General features: G+C 37.0%; 1 protein-coding gene across 4 annotated transcripts; it reads left to right on the top strand.

Annotated features, from left to right (window-relative positions):
• Positions 1-1,581: 1,581 nt before the first annotated feature.
• On the top strand, positions 1,582-10,898 carry LOC18422129 (SAP domain-containing protein). 4 transcript variants are annotated; one of them, XR_016054898.1, is made up of 6 exons: positions 1,582-1,878; positions 5,929-6,837; positions 7,142-7,408; positions 8,508-8,723; positions 9,188-9,339; positions 9,896-10,898. XR_016054898.1 is itself a non-coding variant. In XM_088865773.1 (6 exons), the coding sequence occupies exons 3-6, from the start codon at positions 7,075-7,077 to the stop codon at positions 10,319-10,321; spliced, it is 1,128 nt and encodes a 375-aa protein (XP_088721899.1). In that variant the 5' UTR covers positions 1,582-1,878; positions 5,929-6,837; positions 6,971-7,074; the 3' UTR covers positions 10,322-10,898. The 4 variants fall into 4 exon arrangements, 2 of the variants coding, with proteins under 2 accessions (XP_088721899.1, XP_088721900.1); XR_016054899.1 differs by having other exon boundaries at positions 7,142-7,405; XM_088865773.1 differs by having other exon boundaries at positions 6,971-7,408.
• Positions 10,899-12,076: the final 1,178 nt, after the last annotated feature.

A 12,076-nucleotide genomic window follows, 5' to 3' on the forward strand; every position in this document is an offset into this window, starting at 1 on the left:
ATTTAAAGGAAATTTATCAAAATGCACTAACATAGGGACTTTTTACAATATGAGAAAGGGTATAGGCCTATAATGTTAATCCAACATAACCCCTCGGTACATATAAAGCTTATAGACTTCCTTCAAGTTAAAAATAAATAAAATATGTTTAACCTACTCCTTGTATTTTTCAATGTTTAAATTACTAAATTTTTTTATTTTTTTTCTATTAACCCATCGTATAGATAGAATTTTGTATGCCTTTTTTAACCTACTTGCAAGGTTCACGAGATGAGAGAGAGAGAGGAAAGGATGTACGAGATGAGGGGGTTTTCATGGACCCGAGAGCTTATTCGGAACTATAATTACAAAAATGTGGTGTACATGTATTTTTCCCTAATTATATTTTATCTATTTTCAATTATTCCCACTCATATGTGCATCTTAATGGGATTTTTGAAATTAAATCAAAAGCAATTGGCAAATGTTAAATAGATTATGTGGTGCATTTTGGCAAATTTCCCAGAACTTAGTTCGGGCAAAGTTTTGGCAAGTAAGCTAACCCACCTATTCAAATGGGTTTGCTTTACAAAATCTGATGGATTTCCGATTTAAAAATTTGTCATTCATAATCTCAACTACCACAATGCTGAATTTACGGAAAAAATAAAATCAAATTTTGAACCTAAAGAATAATCTAATTTCAACTTTCTTTTTTTTTTTTCTTCTTCTTCTTTCTTTTTTTTTCTTTCTTTTTTTTTTTTTTTTTTTTTTAAAGTTGAAAAAAAAAATCAAAATCACTCTAATTCTTTGTTGATCATCAGATTTATAGATTTATACCCTCTTTGGATATGCAAATTTATAGATGTAAGGCGGAAATGCATTGTAGTGTTCTAGACATTAAATCCTAAACCCAACCCTAGAAATGATTATGCAAGTTCTTTATTTCTTTTTGACGCTTGGATCAAGTTCTCATGAGTTAGCAGTCTCATCTATTCATATGAGACCCCACTTCAAAATCCATCTTAGAGATCAACTTCGGATTGCAAATTTCAGTGACTGCTAACCTCAACAATGGTGATCATGAAAGAAAAATTGAAATTTAAATGGAGAAATTTATTAATTTTTACATTATCCATTTTACATTTAAGAAGAGGGACCATTTTATGCAGTCCATCTTAGGGATTGTCGTTAGCTGTGGTAATGGACCTAGACCCGACCCGTCTAGGATTAAAAATTTGAACCCCACGGGTCAGTCTGGGCTCAAATTTTGGATCTGAACATTATTTGGATTTGGATTACTAAACTGTTATGTACCTCCCACTTCGAGACATTATTTTAGATCAAAAGTTTCAAAGTTTGTTAATCAGGGATCACGGATTTGGACAAAAAGAAATAAAAAAGAAAAAGAAAAAAACTTGACAAAAAGCATTTGTATCCGGTTCTATTCCCCGTGATCCGTATATTTCGGTACTTTCTTTTCGATCTTTTACCGGATCGGGGAATTACAAAGCCAATCTCGTCATTTTAAGCTTTTTAGGGGGCTTTTCCGAGATTTCTCAATTTAGGGGTAGTTTTCTTCGATGCCCTACGTATCTCGTTTTGGTACCTCTTCTTCGTAGAATCCCATATGTGTTTCGCGGGAGCCCTCACAGCGAAGGAAGGAAGAGAGAGAGAGAGAGAGAGAGAGAGAGGGCATTTTTTGGAATAGATTTTCTCTCTCTATTTTGTGGCAGGCTTTTTTTTTGTTGTTCTTTCTTTTTATTTACTGATGCTTTTACTGCCTTTGTTTCAGATGATGGTTTAATTGGTTTGTTGATGTTGGTTTTATGTTCTCAAATTAGGGTTATAGGGTGTGCATTTATCAAGGCAATAATCTCATTTTCGGTTTCCAAATAGGTAGGATATTGTTTTTATTCATTTTCTTTTACCCTGTCCTCGTTCATGGACTTTTGGTTGCATGTTAATGATTAGTTGTATACCCAATCCGTTGCATTGTTTGTTTCAGTATGATAATTTCTAACGATTTGTCTTTTGGGCTATTCCTTTTTCTCAGTTTCTGAATGGAAAAGGCGGCACCTTTGTTTTCTTTGCGTGGATATACTGGTTTTTTCTGTATTTCTTTTACTGCAAGCATTGCTTCGGTGAATACGGAATGATAATTGATTTCATGCAAACTTTCTTTCTCCCTCTCTCTTTCTCACTCTCTTTTTTTTTTAGGGAAGATAATAGATGAAAATTGGGTCTTCTCTGGTTGCACTAGATTTTTCTTGGTAGTTGCTGATTTAAAAAAACGAGCAAATTTATGTATAAGTTTCTTGTTGATTGGAGATTTTAATACAGGTTTTTATAGTACATGTATAAGTTGTTTGTTAAATTGGAGATTTAAATACAGTTTTTTATTTTTTATTTTCATAAGAATTGCTTTTTATATGGCCATACTCTGTCCACTATAGATATGGGGCAACAATGGATCATTTAGCATTGAATTTTGAACTATATTGACACTATGCCTTTTTAATGGAAATGCCTGACAATTAGGTTTTCTGGAACCTCTTTTATTGTTTGCTAGAATTGATGTCACTTTAACCATGTAACTAAATTTGATTCCTTGCTGAATTTAGGAAAATTTTATGCAGTTCAATCAACTGTGGGTTTTTTTAGTGCTGGGATAGTGAAAACTTCACATCGTGTGGTTTCAACATGTAAGGAAGCCAATTAGTCCCATGTCTAGTTAGCTCTTACTTGCTTGAAGGCAGCTCCATTATCAGGAAAAGCCATTCTCCCCTAAAGCGAGGGGATTCTCCAAATTTCATTTAATGTTTTTGACCCCTAAAATGGACTTCAGAGAGGGAGGATGGCTGTTGTGGTGTTCGGAATTAAAATTTTAGATCCTGCAGTAGATATTTGAGCCTGGTTTCAAAATGATTAGGTGGTTTCTGGGTTTTTCTTTCTTGGGTTCTTGTTTCACTCCTTTATTGGGCTCTGATGATTTAGATATTCACTGACCTTTTGATGGGTGATTTCCTCACTCACTCGGGCTCTGATGACTTAGATATTCACCGACCTTTTAATGGGTGATTTCCTCTCTCTCTCTCTCTCTCTCTCTCTCACACACACACACACACACACGTACGCTCTCTTGAAAAGTGGGAAGGTAATAAATAAATAAAGATATGGCTCTAGATCTTATAGAATCAAGTTCAGATGGTTTGTTGAAATGCATTCAACCAAATTAACCATTGGTGGGATCATGAGTTAGTTAATTTAGTACGTTTTTTAAAGTTAATTGGTGACTCGAGCTTCTAGAAGCTTCATGATGCTTAGCATTTGCAAGAGGGCTGTGATTGTGCAAAAGTGCCATATATCTCTCTTCCTAACTCTACTTTTGTCCTATGACCACTCTATGGATACGAGTTTGACAAGAGAAGCCTTGAAAGTCGTGTAATATGAAGGAAGAACATCATTTCATGTCCCATAGAATTGTAGAAAATTGAATTCGGGCAATCTAGTTTTTAGACTAACGGTTTGAATTTTCAAATATTTAGGGTTAAATTGATGTTTCATACTTTTTTCATAGGCCTTTGAATTTAAATATCAAGGTGTGAACATATTCTTTTGTTTGCGGATTACTTTCTTAACCAATTTCAAGAGAACAGAGGTGCCGATCAATGAAAAGGAGCGAACTGAAGTAGTTACAATACCAAATGGAGAATCAAATATTGTATAAGAATGCTATATCCCCAACCCCAAATTGACTTGAATTTTATGGATGATTAGGGTTCAGCATCTAAAACTTTATAACTGGGATATCACATAGTGCGGAAAGTAATGAAGATGTCTTGAATTTCCTCAAAGGCATCCTCTGAACTTCAGGAGTTAGGACTTGTCCTACTTCCCTTGCAAATCACTATCAGTGGATATCGCCTTCCAACTGTGAAAGACCAGAGACAGAATGTGAGGATATTGTTATCCAACCAAGGAGAGCTTTGGTCTTAACTTCCAAAGAAGCCATTGGTCCTGATCAAGCCAGAAAAGGTCTTCGGCACCACACAAACATCATCCAAAATCAGACCCTCCATGAAATCAGTGGTTTATCTGAGAGACAGTCAGGGTTTAGAGCCTGAGCGAAGAACAGGGGTGTCACTGTGATGATTGCAATCCATATAAGAAGGATGTGCTCCCAAGAAAGGTTCCGAAAGATGTTAATATATTGGATATATTTAATAGATTGGAAATATTGGCCAATTGGCCAACATTAATAGCACTGCCTTGCCTGAACCAATATATGGCTGTTATGTAATGGTGAACCACGAAGTCAAAATCCCCCATATTGTTAAGTATTTGTAATGGTCATTATGTATCAATGTGATGGCTGATATATCGATTTTCTCAATGTATGAAACAAACGAGCTATATGAACACCATTACATTCGTTTGTGCCTGGAAAATCGATTATAAATCCATTTTTTCTTGGAGATATTAATAAATAAAAATTACACTATAATTTTATTGGGTATAAAGTTTGTTATGTCCAATATTTTCCAAATATCGGTCATTACACTGTTACATACTGAAAAATTATCATTAGTTTCCAATTTTAATTTTTGAATACCATAAACTATTGGTTTAGGTCGAATACAATTTAAACCCAAATGCTGATCTTCTGAACATCACTCCCAAGTGCCATAAACCAGGCCAACTGTTGAAGGCCTTTTGGAAGTGGAAAATCAAATAAGCAAGTTGATCTTGAGGTCTACTTTGGGAGGGAACCACATGGAAGGTCTTCCATACTGAAGATAGTTCTTAGTTCTGTCAACCAATTCTCCATTCTCTCTCATTTTTTTCTCCTCAGATTAGCGTCCAAGACATAATATTGAACTCAATTTTCTCTCTTACCACCAGTATCTTTTCATCCTCCTCTTAAGATGCGATGATATTACCCCTTGGAATTTGTTGCAAGATTGCCAACAAGGTAGAGAACTATAGAGAAAATTCACCCACATGACCATACCTTCCTTTCAAAATTTGTTCGTATTGTTGCTCCATTCCACATTCCCTCTAACATGTGACAATCCACATAGCCAGTTTCTATCCCCCCCTAACCCACATGATCATCTCATTTCCCTCTCTAGTCTTATTTTTGGTTGTTTAGTACTATTTTTTATGCTTGATATATTTAGGATTGGGCATTTGCGGGCCTGGAGGGAACTTGTGTATGACCAAAGAGTTTGAAGGGTTGGCTGTCTTTAAAGGCAATTCACAATGGGCTCTCAGATGGCCTGAATTTCTTTGATTCTATGGAGCTAGAAGGAACTATTTGAGAATTTTCTATGATTGAATTGTCAGAGAAATTAACCTTGTGTATTTTTATTATGTAGTATGGTGGCATACAGCCTAGCAAATTTGGACATACCTAGAATAGAGTACGACATTTGGACATTTTTTTGCTACTAGGGGTACCATACTTCCATTTTGTACTTTCACTGCACTTTAGTTTTGTTTATTAGAGTTAGTTACCTATAAAGAAGAAGATTACTCATAGATGATATGAAGTGGATGTTATGGTTATTGTTTAATACCTTTAGACTTAGGGTTGGGTATGGAACTCAAGGATTTCTTTGGTTAATATCTGCGATTTATATGTGAAATTTTCAAGCTTAGCTGTGCGTGCATGTGTCGTGAGTGCGTGGCTGCATGTATGTGCGTGTACACACGTGTGTGCATGTATTCTATCCCATTTAATAGGTATGGACTGTATTTCATAATTTTAGGTTTTCCTTCTGTTTAGTAGATATACAATCAAACATTTGAAAAATTTATTCTTTTCTAATTTTTCACTTTAAAAGTTTTTTGTTTACATGTTCAATATCATTTCTATTACTTTTACTTACATTGTACAGTATGTGATGACTGGATATATATGATTTGGGTTCTCTTGATGTTTAGGTGACTTTCACATCCGTATTTTGCTTGAGTAACACTGGAAGGATGCCATCTAAGTACCCAGTTCTTGGCAATCGGCCACTTGAACAATGGAAAGTGACAGAATTGAAAGATGAACTTCGGAAACGTAATATGATAACTAAGGGCTTAAAGGAGGATTTACTGAAGCGGTTGTCGGAAGCAATTCTAAATGATGAGAACTGTGTTCAAGAAAATGTGGGCGATGGCTTGGATACTGAAGTTATTCCTCAGGTTCAGCAAAATGATGAGCTGACAGATTTGGGAAATGCACCAGTATATCGACCAGGTGAAAATGAAGCTAAAAAGAACACTACTGAGTCCATCATAGATGATACTGAAACTAAGGATAAGGATGCCACAATGGTTGACAATGATAACAGCAATGCCATTCCCAATCAAGGGGTTGAAGCTCAAGATTGTGAATTGACTGATTCTATGAAAATTGAGACCTCTGAATTTATGGTTACATTTCCAACGGGTTCTCCAGAAGTCAGCATTTCGGTGAGTCATAGCCCTGTTAAACAGATAGAATCCGTTGAGAAACAGTCTAGTCATGAAAGTCTGAAAGAAGACGAAGCATCAAAGAGTCCCGACAAAAGCGAGGAGCCCAACCTTGTAAACCTGATAGGGTCCATGGACAAACAGTGTAAGCATGAACCTGTGATAGAAGATGAGGCATCCAGGTGTCCTATCAAAAGCGAGGAGCCCAACCTTTGCAACCCAAATTCTCAGGTATCTGTGAAGGGTCCCTACAAAAGCGAGGAGCCCAACCTTGTAAACCAGATAGAGTCCATTGACAAACAGTGTAAGCATGAACCTGTGATAGAAGATGAGGCATTCTGGAGTCCTATCAAAAGCGAGGAGCCCAACCCTTTCAACCCAAATTCTCAGGTATCTGGAAAGGTCAGCCCTATTTCAGGGGTTCTGCTAAAGTGTGATTCTGTTTCTAGCGATTCTGTGTCAATTAATGAAAATGAAAAGAATGAACTAAAGGATAATTTGAATGCTGATAATTTACATTTAGAATTAGAAGCTAGTAATCCAGAGGGGGCCTACCAATCATCCACTGAAGTACCTCCAGTTGGTGGTTCTTTGGATGGTCAAGAGCCAGGTGTGTATCAGAGCTCTATGGAGATTGATGAGGCCCTTGCTGCTAGTACCCATGCAGACCTTATCAAGAAAGTTGATAGTGCAGATGGTGGTTCTTCTGAAAAACTGAATTTAGATAGAAGTTCGGGGGATGAATCACTGGAGGATGATGGATTAGAGAGTAAACAAAGTGATGTTATTCAAAATACTGTTGAAGTCAGAGACAAGGATGAAGTATCAAAATTGTGTCCAATAAAAGAGGACATTGCTGCTGTTGCTGCTGTGGCTGATTCCTCTCCAAATGAGAAGAATGTTATTGTAGACAGAAGCAATGACTCAGTGAATATTGGGGAGAAAAGAAAAATTGAAGGTGGTATGTACTATTGCATTGTCTTGTTTACATGCATAATTAGTTTTTCTTTCTGTGATTTGGACCTATTTATTGCTTGTACTATTTGAATAATTTAGCTTGAATTGTGTAATAAGTCACCATGATGTTGGAGTAATGCTCTTAGGTTTCTAGGTCTAGTAAACAGTTGTGGTCCAAGGCTGCCAAATTTTTGCAAAAGCACATTTGCAATATTGCTTTTTCTCAGTAACATGAAAAGTTGCTTATGAATTATATAAAAAAGTATGTATAGTTTTCCTCTTTGGAATAATCTAATGTTCTCAACTCTCCTATACATTTCTACAATAGTGGGAAGTTTTTCTTTCATAGATTTGGGTACATGGAATGTAAGTGATAATCAGTGTATTTCCCAATAATAGTAATTTGTATGTAGTGGGTGTGGTGTTACTATCCTGCACCTTGTGGTTTTTCACCAAAGAGATCTATGAAATTGCCTTCATGCTATCCTGCACCTTGTGGTTTTTCACCAAAGAGATCTTTGAAATTGCCTTCATGTGCATGATGCAAGGGTATTGAGGCAATAAACTTTTGTACAAGTTTTTATGCAAACCCTTGATAAATATATGGAAACTGTATAGTTTTGCACGACTTTCGCATGTTAACCAATAGAAGCTAAAAGCTACATAGTTACATATACTGTCATTTAGATGTCTTTCCATTGGTACGTTGGTCCTTTTCTCGTCAGTGTAAATTTCTTTATGGCCTGTTCTCCAAGTTTACTCTAGTTGCGAGTTGCAACAGACCATATGTCGTGCCGCTTCATACTATTTCTGGGTGTAAGGCGTTCAACTTATACCAGAGAGAAAGAAAAACTTCCCTCTTTGAAAGCCAAGTGCTTATTGGAAGTGTCTAACTTTCCCTTTTATTATATTTAACCTTACTGTACTTTTAAAAGGCTGAAAGAGGTTAGTTCATTGTGAAATATGACTTCTAACGTTTCCATGATTTGAGTTTTTCCTTTCTTGTTTTCAAGAAAAATTGCAATTTTTTTTTTCTGAGAGAATTAAAATAATAGCTAGTTTACATGTTTTATTATTGATTTTTCCCCTTTTATTATGTGCAGATCAGGAGGCACCCAGGGTCAAGGACCCTTCAAAGAGGCAATGTCGGTGGAACTCGGAGCCACTTAGGGTATCCGAATCTCAAAATTCTCTTCGTTCTGCTCCTCCCCTTAGTAATTCTTTTTCTGTGCCTAGAGATAGATTTTCATCCTTGCCTAAGACCACGCTCACTAATCCCGACTCTCCCAATAATGGAGGTGCCCCCAAAGAGCGCATTGGTAAGCTTCATTTTGTTCTTCTTCCTCGTCTTCTTCTGGTTGTGCAAGTTGGGCTTGCAATAGTTCTTTTCCCCTTGCTTTTTTAATGTGGGTAAGTTGGTTTTTAGACTTGACTTTACCATGCTTTTGATTTGTTTGAATGGGTGGTATGGTAGTAGTTTCAAGAATTACTGTGCTATACTTGGAATCATGCAAGATGCAAGCCATTTGAAATGCAAAGTTCTTTTTTAAGAAAACGTGAAATGCAAGTTGGGAAATAGAGCTTACAGATAAGCATTTGGGTATATATGCCATGAATACAATAGAAGCCCAGGAAGATTTACAAACTTCTGTGGGACAAGTTTCTTTTATTTGTCGTTTGTTAAATGAGTAACTAGTGTGGGTTCTTCTCTTTTCTTTAAAAAAAAAAAAGGAAGAAAAAGAAAAAGAAAACTAAAGTGGGTTCTTAAAATTTTTTTATGCAGTTCCTCCATCGGAAAAGCCTGCAACTACTTCTTTGAGGATTGACCAATTCCTGCGTCCATTCACTCTAAAAGCTGTTCAAGAGCTTCTGGCAAAAACTGGGACTGTCTCCAAATTCTGGATGGACCACATCAAGACCCACTGTTATGTCACTGTATGTCTTTTTGTACATAAATTCTCTCTCTCTCTCTACTCTCTCTCTCAGCCATAAATTATTAAATATCATATGCTTGGTGATTGAAAAGAATAATAGTAGCAATTCAACCAAAAAAAAAAAGATAAAGAAAATCTCCTTTCGGCTTTCCAATTCAGCTGCTTTCTCTAAATAGTTTTCATGGGCTGTAGTGAATCCCTTTCATATTATTTTGTCATTGTTTAAGGGAGAATGATTAACATACACCTAACTTATCAACTGTTTAAATCAAACGAAATAGGTCATCATCATCATCAAAGCTTTATCCCAATTATTTGGGGTTGGCTACATGAATCCCGTTTCGCCATTCTGCTCATAGGTTTAGGATTCATGACAGATTTGACAAAGTTTTACGCTGGCTCCCTACCTGACACAACCCTCCTTCTTTACCTGGGCTTGGGATTGGCTTGGGGCCAGCCAAGGCGGAGTTATGTAAAATCAAAAGAAATAGGTACAATGTTAAATCGTGCATCTCTTGATAAATTTCCCTTTTTTTAATTCTGTGTTTTTATTGTAGTATTCATCAGAGGATGAAGCAATGGCAACTCGAAATGCTCTCTACAATCTACAGTGGCCTTCTAATGGTGGCCGCTGCCTTACAGCTGAGTTTGTTGATCCTGAAGAGGTTAAGGTCAAACTTGAAGCTCCCTTATCTTCACCTGCTACTACAACACCAAATTCTAACAAACAGAACTCACGTCAACAACCTCCAAACAATGCCACTCCCTTGCCTTCTCAGCCTTCTCTCTCTAAACAACCACCCCTAGCCAGAGAGACACTGGCTCCACCTCCTCCCCCTTCTAAGAAACCAGCACCACCTATTCTCACACTCGACGATCTCTTCATGAAAACAAGAGCGAGCCCGCGCATCTATTTCCTCCCCTTGTCAGAAGAACAGGTTGCTGCTAAACTAGCTGCACGGGAAAGGCGCCGGAGGGTGTAGAAAACTCTCTTTAATTTGCTATATATAGTAGCTGAGCAGTGGTTGCTCTTTTGCAGGCCTCTCTCTCTCTCTCTAAGTTGCCATTCTTAGTAAGGAGCCTGTTTCTGGTAGTGGTTGCTCTTTTGCATGCTGCTCTCTCTCTCTCTCTCTCTATTGTGGTTAGCTTGTTCCTTTTAGCGGGTGTTGTTTTGCAGGCTGGAGATGCACCATCTCGAAGGGATGTTACTTTTGTGAACTCCGTTTCTCTTTTATGGATGTCACATGGATGGGAAATGACAGTTAGAGATACGATCTATGCTTGGTCTGTACAGCGATGAGATTCCTTATTGTTTTAACCTTGTATTTAGGGTCTAGAGTAGAGAGCACCATCTTTGTTATACCTCAAGAAGTTTGTCTTTGCCGTTCTGACCAGGCTTGTTTCCATTACTCTACTAAGAGATTAGGAGCTTTAATGTGGAAGACCTTTGGGTTTTTGTATGTGGTTGACTATGGAACTTGTAGTTTGGAGTAAATGATGTCATCTTATGTTGCAGGTTTAATTACAATGCCTATGAAAAGAAAAAGAACTAAGCAGAAATGTTTTGTACTTCTATAATGGGAAAAGCTTATATTAATGATGACTCCTTAAATAATCAAATTAAGGCGCACCTAACAATTCACTAAAAGAGGTGGTTTTGATGCCAAAAAAATCCTCAAATTGTTTTCCAGATGTATGATTAAGAGAAAAAATAGATTTCAAATCTTGAAAATAGTGTATCTTTGCCAAAATGATAAATAACATTTAAAAATACTTTACAAACAAATTTCTTAATATTTGGAATTTTATATATTTTTTTAAAAAATTTAAAATACTTAGCCTGACCACCAAAACCAGATCCATCAATGCCGGGTTTGCATTTGACCAGCTGGGTCTGAGTTGGACCGGCCAAGTTTGCGACCACTGCTTTTAAGGTTTCATATGCTTAGCAATAAAAGGTAAATTATGCAATTACTGTTTTAATTGGATTTATGCACTCAAAAGTATACATATACCTTATGCAATTACTGTAGAGAGAGAGAGAGAGATTGGAGACTCCATTAGCTAGTAGAAAAGTGGGATAAACAGGAGGTCCCATTGAAAATGGGAGACAAAATTACACAATGAATAAATCACGGCCGCTAGTCTATTTATAATCGTATCGTTCCTCAATCGCTAATAAATAAACCAATTAGAACAAAAAATTAACAGAAAATAGGTTAAATGAAACACGGACAGTTAGACACAGTTAATAAGGAGGCCTTCAAAAACCCAAAACTTGGCTTGCCAACACAGGTGGACTAACTGGAATACCCAAAGGCAAGCTCCAATCCTGGACCCACCTCTCAACATTCATGGGCTGAGTACCCACTGGGCGGGGCGGGCCAGCGACTTGCTGGAACTCTGGGTCCGAGTATTGTTGATGTGGCAAGTTACATGGCAGCTGAGTCCCCGGAATCCCCGGAAAAGTGTCGATAAACTGGCCTTAACTAGCCTCATGTTTGGGAGCAAATTTAATCTCATTCCCAACCTCTGGAGTTGCCGAAAAAGTGTGGCTGCGAAATCGCTTCTGAGAATTCGCAGCAAATTTACCCCATTCTCAACCTTCAATATCTCTATGTTTCCCCATCTCTAAAAACTGATCACGTTCTCTGATTTTGTGCAGTAAGACATCGATATGACTAGAGAGCTTCTGAAGGTCATCGATAGATAATTCATCAATTTTGTGATGGCCAGAT

The sequence above is a fragment of the Amborella trichopoda genome, chromosome 4 (genome assembly GCF_054954075.1).
Source record: "Amborella trichopoda isolate Santa Cruz 75 chromosome 4, AtrichopodaSantaCruz75HAP2 v2.0, whole genome shotgun sequence".
NCBI classification, from domain to species: Eukaryota; Viridiplantae; Streptophyta; class Magnoliopsida; order Amborellales; family Amborellaceae; genus Amborella; species Amborella trichopoda.

What these genes read in the sequence shown, in the direction of transcription:
- LOC18422129 (XM_088865773.1), top strand. Translation starts at nt 7,075, where the DNA reads ATGGAGATTGATGAGGCCCTTGCTGCTAGTACCCATGCAGACCTTATC. An exon ending in TGCCCCCAAAGAGCGCATTG is followed by an intron (nt 8,724 to 9,187) that starts GTAAGCTTCATT and finishes TTTTTTATGCAG; the next exon opens with TTCCTCCATCGGAAAAGCCT. An exon ending in AGACCCACTGTTATGTCACT is followed by an intron (nt 9,340 to 9,895) that starts GTATGTCTTTTT and finishes TTTTTATTGTAG; the next exon opens with TATTCATCAGAGGATGAAGC.